General features: G+C 40.1%; 1 protein-coding gene across 1 annotated transcript in view; it reads left to right on the top strand.

Annotated features, from left to right (window-relative positions):
* The first annotated feature begins 494 nt into the window (after positions 1–494).
* The window catches only part of CFI (complement factor I), a 75,075-nt gene continuing 62,118 nt past the window's right edge, over positions 495–13,451 (top strand). Inside the window, exons 1-2 of the mRNA XM_075200569.1 lie at positions 495–618; positions 12,350–12,596. Of these exons, the coding sequence (XP_075056670.1) occupies positions 559–618; positions 12,350–12,596 (307 nt within the window). The 5' untranslated portion in view covers positions 495–558. The remainder of the gene's footprint in view (positions 619–12,349; positions 12,597–13,451) is intronic.

Here is a 13,451-nt window from a genome sequence, read left to right as displayed (position 1 = left end):
ACCGTAAACAAGTATAATATGTTTTGTATTGACATCTACCGGTATGTTTTTTCCATTGAGAAGAAACAAGGGTATGAAGCAAAATCTGTTTTTTTAATTAACATCCAATTTTTCAAACACTAATAGTTTACATATTAGTTTATTCTGTGTGAAGGTATTTTGGCACACATGGGAAAAAGTAAACAGTGTTCTTTATTTGGTGATTATGTTTATCCATTGATTGTGAAAGATTGAACAGCCACTCCTTAGTAAAATTCTTTGTAATAAGGAAATAACTGTTTGAAAAACCAATGACATTTAAAGAAGAAACTTAAATAACTATTGTTGTTGTTTTACCTCTTTAATTATTGGATTATCCTATGGCTGCTTGCATTTGTGATCTAACTAATTGTATAGGGTTCAGATTTCGTTAAGACCCTTTGCACACTCGCAGTGCTCTACAAACAAACCTTTTTCAACTTGTTAGATCAGTGGTTAAATATTAAACATTACAGATTTTTGCTTAAATTCTCTAGAATTTGGTTGAAAAGGACACAGAATTTTGGAGGAAGCATCACAATGAGGACATTAAGCGTGATGTGGTTCCTTTTAAGCATCTTCTCTGTGAGCATTATTACGGTAAGAGATACATTAACTTATTATGTTACCCCCGCTGAAGCTTGAGGAATTTTTGTCCAGTCAGCACAGTGAGTAATGACAGTACACAAGTAATAGAGATAAATATTTCATTATTTCTGTGTTCACATTATACATGATGATCACAGCTCTATAACTGCCTGGGAGTAAATATTTTGTATATATTTAACAGACTTAGGAATTTTAACCACTACATCTTAAGTTTACTTAAAAAAATTAGCAGACTTAATATTATACAATATAAAATTTAATATTTCTGCGTAGAGCTTAAAAAGCTAGGACTGTCCCTGGAAATCAGGGACAGTTGGCAGATATACTGTTAACAACTGTTTAATAGATTCATACAATGGACTGTTTTTGCATTTTCTTAGTTTTTATTCTATGGCTATGCTATATTTTGCATGTGCTTCTAATATTGCAGTTTGCAAGTATTATACAAATTTTGTGCAATCTTAAATTGTAATTACATCCTTACACAATAACATTTACAGCATACGTGCCAACATTTCCTTTCTCCCCTCCGGCATCAGCTGGCAAGTGTGGGAGGAGGCTTGGTGACGCCATTGCGTCGATGTAGCCACCCCATCTCATTGTGCGCAGATCCGCCGCTAGAGTGCATGCTCTTACGAGAGTCTGGGATGGCTCCCTGAATTTTGTGAGCCTCCCAGACATTCTGGGAGAGTAGGCAAGTATGATTGGCCAAGGATTGTCCAACACACTCGCATGGCCATTCCTTGATATCTGCAAATGTTATGATTTTGCTGCTTTAGTGCAAGTATTATAATGCTTATTATAATAACTCTGTTATTTTTACAGTACTAGAATTTGAGAACTATATAGAGATAAGGGAATGACCATAGCAGAGCTAGTGGGGGTGACTTAAGTTTTCCAAATCATGGAGTCTTTGGCACGGGTCCTTCACAGTTTTGCTGGTTGGGGGAAGGGGTATGTTGGGAAACCAGCAGCATGGGTTACCCTGTCATAGAGAGTACAAGCACCAGGGCTGAAGCAACTATGGATGGGATTGCAAAGAACAGCATGCACACACCCCTCCTTGTTTATATGGTTAACTAAAAATAGTCAGAACAGGTAGACTTACTTTTTAAAATAATAAATAACAAATTCAGAGAATCCATAAACCCATAAGGCAAATGTGTAGTTCTTTTTGTCTATATAATATTATCTTTGCTCAGCAGCAGAACAGTACATCGCAGCAGTCAGGTAGGGGCCTGTCAATGTCACCCTCTCAATAGAGCAGGGCAGGGGCCTCTTCTGAGCATGTGTAGTCCAGGCCATAAGCCCAGGGAGCACACACTGGACTAGCACATTAACAGAAGAGTAGCCCTGCATCCACAATAGTAAAGCCCCTGTTTGTGCTTACACCTGGGGGTAAATGTATCAAGCTGAGAGTTTTTCGGCAAGTTTGAAAAGTGGAGATGTTGCCTATAGCAACCAATCAGATTCTAGCTATCATTTTGTAGAATGTACTAAATAAATGATAGCTAAAATCTGATTGGTTTTTCAAACCCACCGAAAAACTCTCAGCTTGATACATTTACCCCCTGATTCTTGTCAAATGTGTGATAGCTGCTGTAGGTGGACAAAACAGTCTAAACAATAACAATAATACAGCCAAAATCCAGCCCACTGGCACACATATCTAAGTGGGCTGACCATCACAGAAACCACAAGGAAGGTTCATAGGTAAAGTTTTCATTATACACACAAGCTTGTGTACAATATCACAGGAGAAGATAAAAGGTTGTTTGGCTACACATATTCCAGAGAAAATGTTACTAATCCTATTGTGTAACACACACAGAAGGAGTTGAGAAATCAGGTGAGATTAGAGATTAACTGGAAGAGGGAGTGTAGTTAAAAGTTGCAATGAATAATTTTTTTTACTTTTCCATGTTATTTATCTTAGTGATGATCTCTTTTATACATGTAAGGAACTCCCTAGCCAGCACAATAAAACTCGGAGTCTACTCCGAAAGCCTGGTGTTCGCTGGAGCCCCTAGTGGTGGGGACAGACTTGGCCGCAGGCTGACAGAGGGTCGAGAATCGTATACCGGCTAAGGTGAACCCAGGAGTGGAGAGATTGCCGGACAGCAGCGTGGGGTTCAGGCAGAGTAAACCAAGGTCAGAGGTCACAAGCAGAGGTTCGGAATCCAGGGACAAGCGAAAGGTCAGGGGCACTAGCGGAGGAGCAGAATCCGGTTTTCAGGCAAATGGTCAGGGTCAGAAGAGTAGGTTCAAGGTCCAGGAACAAGCGAGGGTCATACACGGGAAGTCAGTCACAGGTTTAAACACCAAACAGAGAGAGAACAAGCAGGCAGCAGAACTGTGAACAGGACGCTATAACCGGCAGTGAGGCCCAGTCCTCACTGCCTTAAATAGTACAGATGGCCAATCAGGACACAGACCAGAATGTATCCTCAGCTGCAGACTGATGAACATGCAGAGCCTGCAGCCAATGGGAATAGCAGAGTGCCAGCAGTAACTATTCTTCCTAATCAGCCTTGATTGGCTGGCTGAACTCAGACTTGAACGGCTGGCCCTGAAGTCACTTGTGCGCACGCGCCCGGCTGTTTGACAGCTGGCCGGGCGCGGCGCCAGAAGCTCCCCAGCGTCCCAGTTGTTGCCCAGGAAACCGGGACGAAGCTACAGGAAGTGACGTCCCAGTCGTCATAGTGACGGCCGGGACGCCTGGAAGACCACAGACAGAGTCGCGGCGGTGCCCACGGCCGCTGCGACTAACAATACAACAGGTAACAAGCAGAAATACAGCAAGCAATGAGATTATGGACACAAAAAATGCTTACTCTGGTTGCATTACAAAAACAATCATTTGGCTATCTCTCACATTAGTAATATGGTGTCCCCTGACAGTATTACATTACTCAGATGGGGAGAACAGTTCATGTACTTTATCTTTCAGTTATGATAGCAGCAACATATCATATATCAGTAAACCAATACTTGTGTGAGAGTTCCTGTTTCTTATAGGAGTGGAAAAAACTATTTGGAGTCATGTTCTCTCACCAGAGGACATCCATTTTTCTAAATCCTACATTCACATTAGGGTTCAGTTAGGGATCATTAGACAAGTAATAATAAGAACTTATCAAGCAGTCTAATAATGGAACCAACCCTGATATCTCAGTATTAGGTTCACCCAAGGCCAATTATTTGTATTTCTCCCACCATCCCCATTGACCTGTTGCTGATCTGTCATGACTGTAATAGTCAGATGAAAGAGATGAGAGAGAAAAGGAGGAGGAATTAAGCATGGTCGAATTTTCTTTCTATGCACGGGAACAGGCCACATAACCTATACAAATGCCTGTCACCTGGCTTGTAAAATTTGTCCATCTCGGATGGCTCCTGCCTAATGAAAGTGCCCGGCCTAAAATCCTGTAACCAGGAGTAGGAGCATGAACAATGGATGAGAGGAGCAAATCTTGGGCAGAGCTGTGTTGTGTTGATGCCGTTTTGTTAATGGTATGTCAGAAGGAGTATTTCATATTTTATTCAGTTTATGTATTTTAAATTAATTGCCTTATATTAATTTATAAATTATTTAAAAATCTATTTTTAAAATGATCTGCACCTTGGATTCAACTCTCACACACAGTCATGCTAGGAACCTACAACCTAACGTGACTATGTGTGACAACGCTATAGACAAATTTTCATCATTAACGTTTTATTAAATAAACTTTTGTAACATATTTCGTATATATTAGTATTGACAAATATTGAGAAAGTCAATTAAATATTTGTATAACTAAATGCACAAGTGTCAGGGTTTTGAAATATCTTACTGTAATCTCAGTTAAATAGAGGAGAGCTATGTATTTCTGGGATATCCGAGTTTGGGATGTAGTTGAAAAGTTGACAGTCATAATGTGTACAAGTTTGTAATGTCGACACCATTAAAATGTTGACATAAACCACTAGATTTAAATCGGCAATACCATCAAAAAAACAGAAGAAATATTACAAAAAAATGTCATCTCCCCCCAAACAGCTTAACCAACCCTATTGTTGCTAGCCTAGGCTGGTACTAGTAAAATGTAGACAGGGTTCTAAATTCGACAGTCAAAATATTGACATAAATCACTATATTTAAAACGGAAATATATTATGTGAACCCCCCCCCCCTCAAATAACCCAAAAGAAATGTAAAAAAAAAACACGGTGTCCCTCCCGCCAAACAGCTTAACCAACTCCAGTGCTGCCAGTCTAGGCTGGAACTAGCAAATTTGGGCAGGGGGATCCCACACTGCGGTTTTCCCTGCTATAGTGCCACCAGCCCAGGTTGACAAAGCCTAGTGCGGGTATTAGTAAAATCGGGGTGACCCCCACGTTTTTTGTCCATCTAATTTTGATAGTGCCAGCCTAGACTGGCAGCACTAGGGTTGGTAGGGGAGGGGGGGGGGGCATGCCGTGTTTAACTGATAGAACAAAAAAATGTGGTTCCTCACCAGGTTTTGGACTATCCTCCTAGGTCACATTTACTGCAACCAGTTTGAAGGGGTGCTACGTGCAACATTAATGAAATCATTAATAAAAAAAAGAACAACAGTTGCACACAGAAGCACATACGTTTCACCTGGTTTGGCTTATTCTTGGGAATTCCCATGAATAAGTCATCCAGGCGAAACGTACGCTGGACTGTCCGTCACATTAGGTGACGTGAGACCCGGACGTGGGGGGGTTCGGTCGCGGTGTATCACCGCAATCATCGTAGGAGAAATTAGCTGGACTAGATGCAATAATATGAGATATGATCAACAGACACTGTATACGAGTGCTAGAACGCATCTGTGCTCCTATTTACAAGACTACCACCTGCATCACTTGGGGGTTACAGTAAGGAGAGCTAATGCCTCACCACTCGGATTACTAAATGATAGGGCTGTCACAATTGGCATCCCCAAGAGACTAATGGGACATAACCGGCGTTGAATTACTTATTATTATTACTCCCAATTGACTAACAAGACAACCACTAAATTGTTAATGTTTATACATAGGAAGATAGACACATGCTATTCAGTCTGATATAAATAGAGAGGGATGAGTACAATTTTACTCCTGTTATAACTACAAGGACAGCGGGTATATTAAGACTTCTGTTGATATACAGATACACAATAACTCTAATCTAAAAAATAAATGAATGAACAAAATTCCAAAATATATACAAGCATGGTTATAACAACAAACTATTAGAGATGCTACTTGTTATCTGTTTTGATACAATACCTCTCTAAACATTGCCTTCTATATTCCCTCAAACAGCACTCTTATCCAGTGAACTCCATAGTATCTTTATATACATGCACAATATCCTTATTAATACTGGGCAATACAGTCTGTTACAGTAATACAAACAGCCAATTATTGGGATATTAAGATTTTTATCATAAGAATGATTTGTTTATCATGCCAATAATAGAGATTATTAGGTGTTGTGAATTGATTCCATACCATTGGTTATAAACTATTCACTACAAATTAATAGAAAATAGGGGGGTGGGCTACTGCGCTCCCTTGTAGTATATATCAGTAAAGCTGCCTGGGGGACAAATAAAGGGTAGTCCCAACCCTAGAGGTAACTCGAATAAATAGATAGATAAGTCCCCTATGGCGCAAACAATGATGGTGTTGACAGTGCTGCTGAGTGTACCAGAATAAAGGATAATGGTGACAGCAAGCAGACAGCTAGGCATATGTACCCTTGAATAGGGTGACAGGTGGTCTCAGTACAAATGGTGACAGATGAAATGAAAGTACAATACAATCATTATTTATTCTTAGGACATGATCCAGATAATTATAGCAGATATTATGCTATGAGTCTAATAATAAATTGCAGACACAGAATTCCTCAAGTAAAAAGGAATGATGGGTAAACTATGGAACAACCACATTAGTACACTGAGACACAGCCAAATATATAATATAAACCACCGGCAGACCCGGTCACCACACTGGAATACGATCAAAGTCCATGGGGATAGAGTCTCTTTGTATCCTTAGGAGTGGATCCGATAAACAACAATGTGTCTCCCTCGGCATACAACGATAATCCAGCGGAGTGAATACAAAAGGTCCAGAAAAAAGGTCCGTGGTAAACAAATGTAGGACTTACCCTTGTCAGGGATGATGTCTGTATCCTTTCAAAAGATGAGCTGTGTCCAGCGGAGTGGATATAAGCGGTGTGTGGTTACATATGAAGCGGAGAGGTCGCGGCCGCGACTCGGTCCAGATGTGCATGCGGTAAAATGAAGGTCCTTAATCGTACCGATGAGCGGGGCGATAGGAAGGTGTGTAGTAAGCGTGTAACCAACGCGTTTCACCAAACAGGCTTCTTCAGGGATAAACTACTACTCCAGACTATATGAGCTTTTAGGTCATGTAAGACCAGCTCCTCCCCTGGGTCTAACTTTTAACTCGCTATTTTTCTTATCTTTTCACTGTTTTTTATAATAATTTGCCTATTACCAATGCATGAATGAGTGCTTTTTCTTTTTTTAAGACTACTAATAAAGGCTACGTTTTAACCTATTTTACTGGGTAGAGGACTGGAGTGCTTCTGTGTGCAACTCTTGTTCTTTTTTTCTTAAACATTACGAACCTGTGCACATTATGGACCTCATTTAGAGTCGGACGCAAAGTCCGTGTAAGAAGTGTAGGAGTGGGAGTGTCCCGAAGCTTGGTAGGGTATTATGAGTGGCATGCAACCCCAATTACATCCCGCTCGTAATACCCTATGGAGCTGCGAGCAGTTCCTGCAGCCAACGCTTGTGCCACCTAATTCCTGCCGCACAGCTTTAGCCCTGTTTTGACGTGTGTTGCGTCTGCACCTCACTGTGTCTAGGATGTATTTACATGGTCACGTCTTCACAAATCTGTGTTCATCCCATTCTCTCATAGTGAGTCGCAAGCTTTTGCAAGTGTTAATTGCGTCCAAGATGCAGGCGGATTTGGTGCTTTCTGCACATGCGTGATAGTGTTTTTATGCTGGATGCGCCTAAATCGGACTTTTTGTCCGACTCTAAATGAGGTCCTATGACTGTCAACTTTATAACAGAGTTCATGTTTGCCCAGTGTGACTCTTTAACAGAAATCTGAAGACGGGAGTCAACAAATGGACACTGAACATACATTACTGAGAAAATTAACCAATAATATATTTCACTTCTCAGACAGATGTTGTTAAAGTTAATGAACATGCAACTGTGTGATGTTGGTTGTATTGTATGTAAGTGCATTGACACAGGGTTCAACCTCATCGGACTCACTGATCTCCTGCTTTTTCTATCCATTTCCACTCAAATCACACAGACTGCATCAATAAGGTGTCTGGCAACATTATGAAAAATGACTGATATTCAACACATTTCACTGACACGTTATTTATATAGTTGAAAAGTGTAGCTGAAAGTCAAAGTTGTAGCACCTAAGTGACAAATGGTGTCAGGAAATTAATACATTCATAATCTTGATTAGACCCAGAGCCACTGGTGTAATTAATGCCATTTAAAATGTACTAGTGTTAAAACAATATGATACTGTTGCTGAACTCTCTATTATATAATATATATTTTTCATTTACAAAAGACAAAGAATTGTTTTCATTGATGTCTCTGAAATGATTCTGGGTGGAAATGATTCTGGGATGATTCTTATTTTTGCTGGAATATTGGAATGTTAGTAGTTTCCAGTCTACTCACCAGATTCTAATTCCTGCCACCCAGAAGCAGAACTGGGGAGATCTTGTGCCAACATGTCTTAATGCATGGGAAGGGCCTGAAGATCAGCCCTATATTACTTGGAAAGCATAACTTCATATAAGCCTTTGCAAAACTACCTTTACATTGGGTCTCTGAGTGTGTTAGTGACACAGGAGAAAATGTGAGTCCTCTGGACAAAGACTGCATATTAAACGCTGTCTCATTTATGTTGCTCTGTTGCTGATACTCATGCTTTCTAGTAGTTCCCTATGGCTAGTACACTCACGACCAATCAGATGTACATACTATATGCACTTAGAAGCATGCTCCCAAACATACAAATAGCCATAAATAAAGAAAGAAAGAAAATAATACATGTACTCACATAAAACATCATAATACAACACATCAACATCTTATGCAGCCATTATACTGTAAAGATTAGTCTAACAGACTGTAGGTAGATGTCACAAGCAGAAAGTTCAGTCAAAAGCTGTGGATGTGGACCCACTTTGCCACCATCAGGTGGTGCCGGTGTTCGGTCTTGACCAGAAACCCCCACAAAGAGAGTGATAGACCTTAGAATTGGACATTCCCAGGCCAATTTCATCCCGCTAGGCAGTTGAAGTACTAGTAAGGGGGGGTGGGGGACAAGAAACAAGTACAGTCAAGGTCTAGCGAGTAGTAGTAGGATGGGTAGTGCAGGTTCACAAGTTCAATAAGAAGCTGAAGGTTAGGGCATCAGGCAGCCTGGTGATAGTCTGGAAACAGTTAAGTCAGATGGTCAGGAAACACTCAGGAAATCAGACAGGCAGTGCAGAATGTGTAGTGCAAATAGCTACATCAGCCTGTATTTTGGGCACTTAGTGCACTAAGCAAACCATTTCACCTGCTGATGTTGGATTATGTGAAGATGGGGGCAATGGCATGACTATGCGAGTTATGTTATACTTTAACCATATCCCATCACTGTATGTATAATAAGATTTTCTAACTGAATATGGCATTCACATTTTCACTTTATGATTATTCATACACGTGAATACACCTGAAGACTGGTGGCATTGTATGCTAATATCCATCAGACCTTTTTATATATATATATATATATATATATATATATATATATATTATCTTTTTTTATTGAGTGACAAGGAAAGAAGAAGAGATTAAAGTAAAATATATAATCAAATCCAATCAGACAATGTATGGAGTATTTATACAAAGTTCACAACATGTTCCACTTCCCAGGTCATAATTGTACAACATCATGTTACTGTACAGAATAGAAAATATAAAAATGATAACTAGACTAACCAGCAGGGCTGCACAGGAACAAATTTAAATGTCACATTAAGATAGCGAGACATCAAGTTTGGGGAGATAAGTTATCAGAGGGGTGTGTGTAATGGGGGGTGCATGGTTGGGTTGCAAGATTCAAATCTAGGAATGGGTATATGTATGTGCAGTCATGACAGCTTATAAAGGCTTATGACAGATCATAGTAGGCCGAACTTACGAGCATACATAATTCTCATCATAAGTGTCTAAGTAGAGATAATGTTGTGGATTTCAAAACTGTTACTATGACAGCCGGGGCGTCACTTTCACTTTTACGTCCCGACCGTCACCTAGGCAATGGTCAGGACTCACTCAGTGTATGCACCGCACTCTGCAAATAGGCAGCCGGGCGCGTGCGCAGATGGTTCAACTATTTGCTCAGCCTCCTTGGGCAATAGGAGGAGTGTTGAGCTAATTAATTAGGCAGCCCATGGTGGCATATTACCTGTGCAATCCTGGCCCCTGATTGGTTACTCTCTGTATATAAGGCAGGGATGGCTTAGCCTCCCTGCCAGTTATATCTTCTGGACCCCTGGTTGATGACCTGCCTTGTGTTCTTGTGCACTCTGTTGCTATTTGGATTGACCTTTTCGTTGTGACCTTTGGTTTGTATTCGGACTCTGCTTCTCTGCTGATTGCCCTGACCTCTGGACGTGTTTTCTGGATATCCTTGTTTGCTGCCAGTCCTGACCTTATTACTTGTCCCTGACTAATGTGTCTGCTACGGACCCCTGATCCTGGCCTATCTACTGATTATTCACTAACATCCAGATTAGCTCCTCCTACCTGTCCACTGTGGTAGTGGTATTGCTCATAAACTTGCACTACATTAGAGTTAAGACCTGGGAGCATCCAAGTACCTGTGAGCGCATCTAGCTCTACGGAAAAGGCAGCTGCTCTAGGCGATGACCTCTACTGCTAGTTCTACAAGTTTATGACAAAGCCGCTAGCATAATACATACAATTCCATACTATTATATTTATTCCGCCATGTTTGACAGGAGGCATCAACCACTCCTCCAGCATCCTTTCGCTTCTTTTTCTATCCTGATTAGATCCAGTTTGCCCTTTTCTTAAGACTGTAGTGGACACCTATATATCAGTCATTTCATGCAGTAATAGACATTTGCAACATTAGTAATGTCTTAACTATATTTTTAAATCCATTTAATGGTAACTTAATTAATAAAATATTATTTAAAAAAACAAGAAATGTCATTATGATTACAAACTTTTGCATGCTAGTATATATGTGCACATTAGGCCTGTTTGAAATAGGATTAAGTGAGCCCTATCGCAAAACCTGGGCATTTGGACTCCTTTCAGCACTCAGTGAACAAACAGTTCAAACAGTGAAGTCATAATCTAGGCTGTATTTAGGAAGATGAAAGGTGACCAGCAATGTGTACCCACAAGCAATAACTGTAAAGTGTTTGTTGCCCAAAGACACAGGGTCTGATTCATTAAGGCATGCAAAACAACATATTGTGTGTTTTTTGTTTTTTTCAAACTGTTTATTGTACAGGTACAACAAAATAAATTAACATACATTGATAAGTACATTGTTAAAGAACTGAACAAATACATTTTCATCTTTTATAGACAGGGAGGGGGAAGGAAAACGTAAATGAGGGAGGGGAGGAAAGGGAGAAGGATGGGTAACATCCTGTGATTCCAAACATTTACATCTAATACACATTGACACAAGTATCATCATACCTTTTCATGATATTGACATTTTTATGGCATCAAAATATGTAAGATTAAGATTAGGCAGGGTAGGTAAAGGTGAAAGAGGAGCATAGACTAGATGTTACATTTGCGCGCGAAGATGAATTGGACATTGCGGCATTCACTGGAATATAGTCTATTTCTGGCCTCAAAGAACAATTTTACGCAAAATCAGACAGTATTGACATTTACGTTCCATAATGAATCAGGAAAACAATCTGTGCTGATCTTCAGGGTTCAGTTACCCATTATTTACTTTTTAAGAAACAAATTGATGAGAGACACATAAATACCAAATAATAAATGGTGATAGGCTCTTATGCCTTTCACACAGGGCCGGATTTACCACTAGGCAACCTAGGCAATTGCCTAGGGCCCAGCAGTCCCCAGAGGGCCCTCCCAGGGCCGGCGGTGAGATCACCCTTTAAAAATGGGATACTACTTATGGGCCAGTGCTACATGCCTGCCCGCCCGGGCTAAAGTCTGCCAGCCAGCCCCTGAATTGGGGTAATTGTTATGCTAAAAAACTATAGTGCTATGGATTTTTTCAGGGAGAGGGCCCCAAACCAGTATCTTGCCTAGGGCCCCATGAGGTCTAAATCCAGCTCTGCTTCCACATTAAGGTTTTTCTGCCATACTGCCACTAGTTGGTCTTGAAGCTGGTTAACAGGTAAAGCTATATTTTTCATCAATATATGCAGGCTCTACGGATTTACTTGCATTTTATTAGTCCTACCCTTATAAACTCAACAGTTTTATTTCAAGAATTTTGTGTCATACTGTTCAAATGATATTGGAGATATGACAACACTTCAAATATGTGTTCTACTAATACAGAAAATGACCTCACATATTAGATAGATTTTTGTGACGTGTCATGTTGTCTATTACAGAGCATAGCTGCACAGAAAACATGTTGGGATGAAAAATACACTTCTGTTTCATGTCACAAAGTCTTCTGTGCCCCCTGGCAAAGGTGTGTGGATGGAAAATGCATTTGCAAGCTGCCTTACCAATGTCCTAGAAATACGACCATGACTGTTTGCTCAGAAGCTTCAAAGAGATTTCTGAACTACTGTCAGTTAAAGAGTGCTGAATGCGCTAATCCCACCCACAGATTTGCATCAGATACATGTACAGGTAAGAGCAACATTGATTATTTTTCCCTGAAAGTGTTCATTTGTATATTACAAGTAACTGTTTTTTAAGCAATAGTTAACCTCAAAGATCACTAAACCACAAAATTACACTTTTCAGATATAAACCATTAAGGTATTATTTCCAGGGCTGCCCAGAGGTGGGGAACTGGTACAAAGAAATTTAGCAACTTAGCACTAAACTTAAGGACTTTGAAAGTAATGAATCTTTTATACAGACATATGAAAAGAATAAAAAAGAACTAGAACAGTATGAAAAATTCATTATAGAGAGGAAGAGATCCAAATTTGTATGGGATAAGAGAGACCATACTAGTGGTTTAATCTTTAAATGGAATAATAAAATTATTCGGAAAAAGGATGATAAAGGATTATCGACTAGTGGTGACTCTACGGATCTTGAAACATCAGACCATGACTTTGGGAATAGGCGATACTATAGGAATAAGAACAGGTATACTCCCAAGGATGCAACAATTTTTTTAGATCTAACAATAAGACCTCAGGAAGAAAGAGGGACTTTAGACCCAAACCCATTAGGAGGGGGGGGGGGGGAGAAGCCTGCGGGATCGAAATCAGTGGCGGGGTGGAAAAACACGTACAACCCCGAGAGACGACAGGGGAGGAGGAAATGAAGAATACTACATCCCTACAGATTATTAATCTTTCTAACAGACTACTTTCAGAACAACACACTAACCTCCTATCACGGGGATTATCTTTCTCCCCCAATGTTAGATTCGATAGATTTAAGTGGGATAAGGATTTACACCTCTTCACGAGGAAACTTAAACTCACTAAGATTTTCTCCCAAAAAAGTTTGAAAGATATTAATGGG

This window comes from Mixophyes fleayi, chromosome 1 (genome assembly GCF_038048845.1).
Source record: "Mixophyes fleayi isolate aMixFle1 chromosome 1, aMixFle1.hap1, whole genome shotgun sequence".
NCBI lineage: Eukaryota > Metazoa > Chordata > Amphibia > Anura > Limnodynastidae > Mixophyes > Mixophyes fleayi.
The sequence above is the reverse complement of the archived record's forward strand: the minus strand, read 5'-3'. Positions and strand labels throughout refer to the sequence as shown.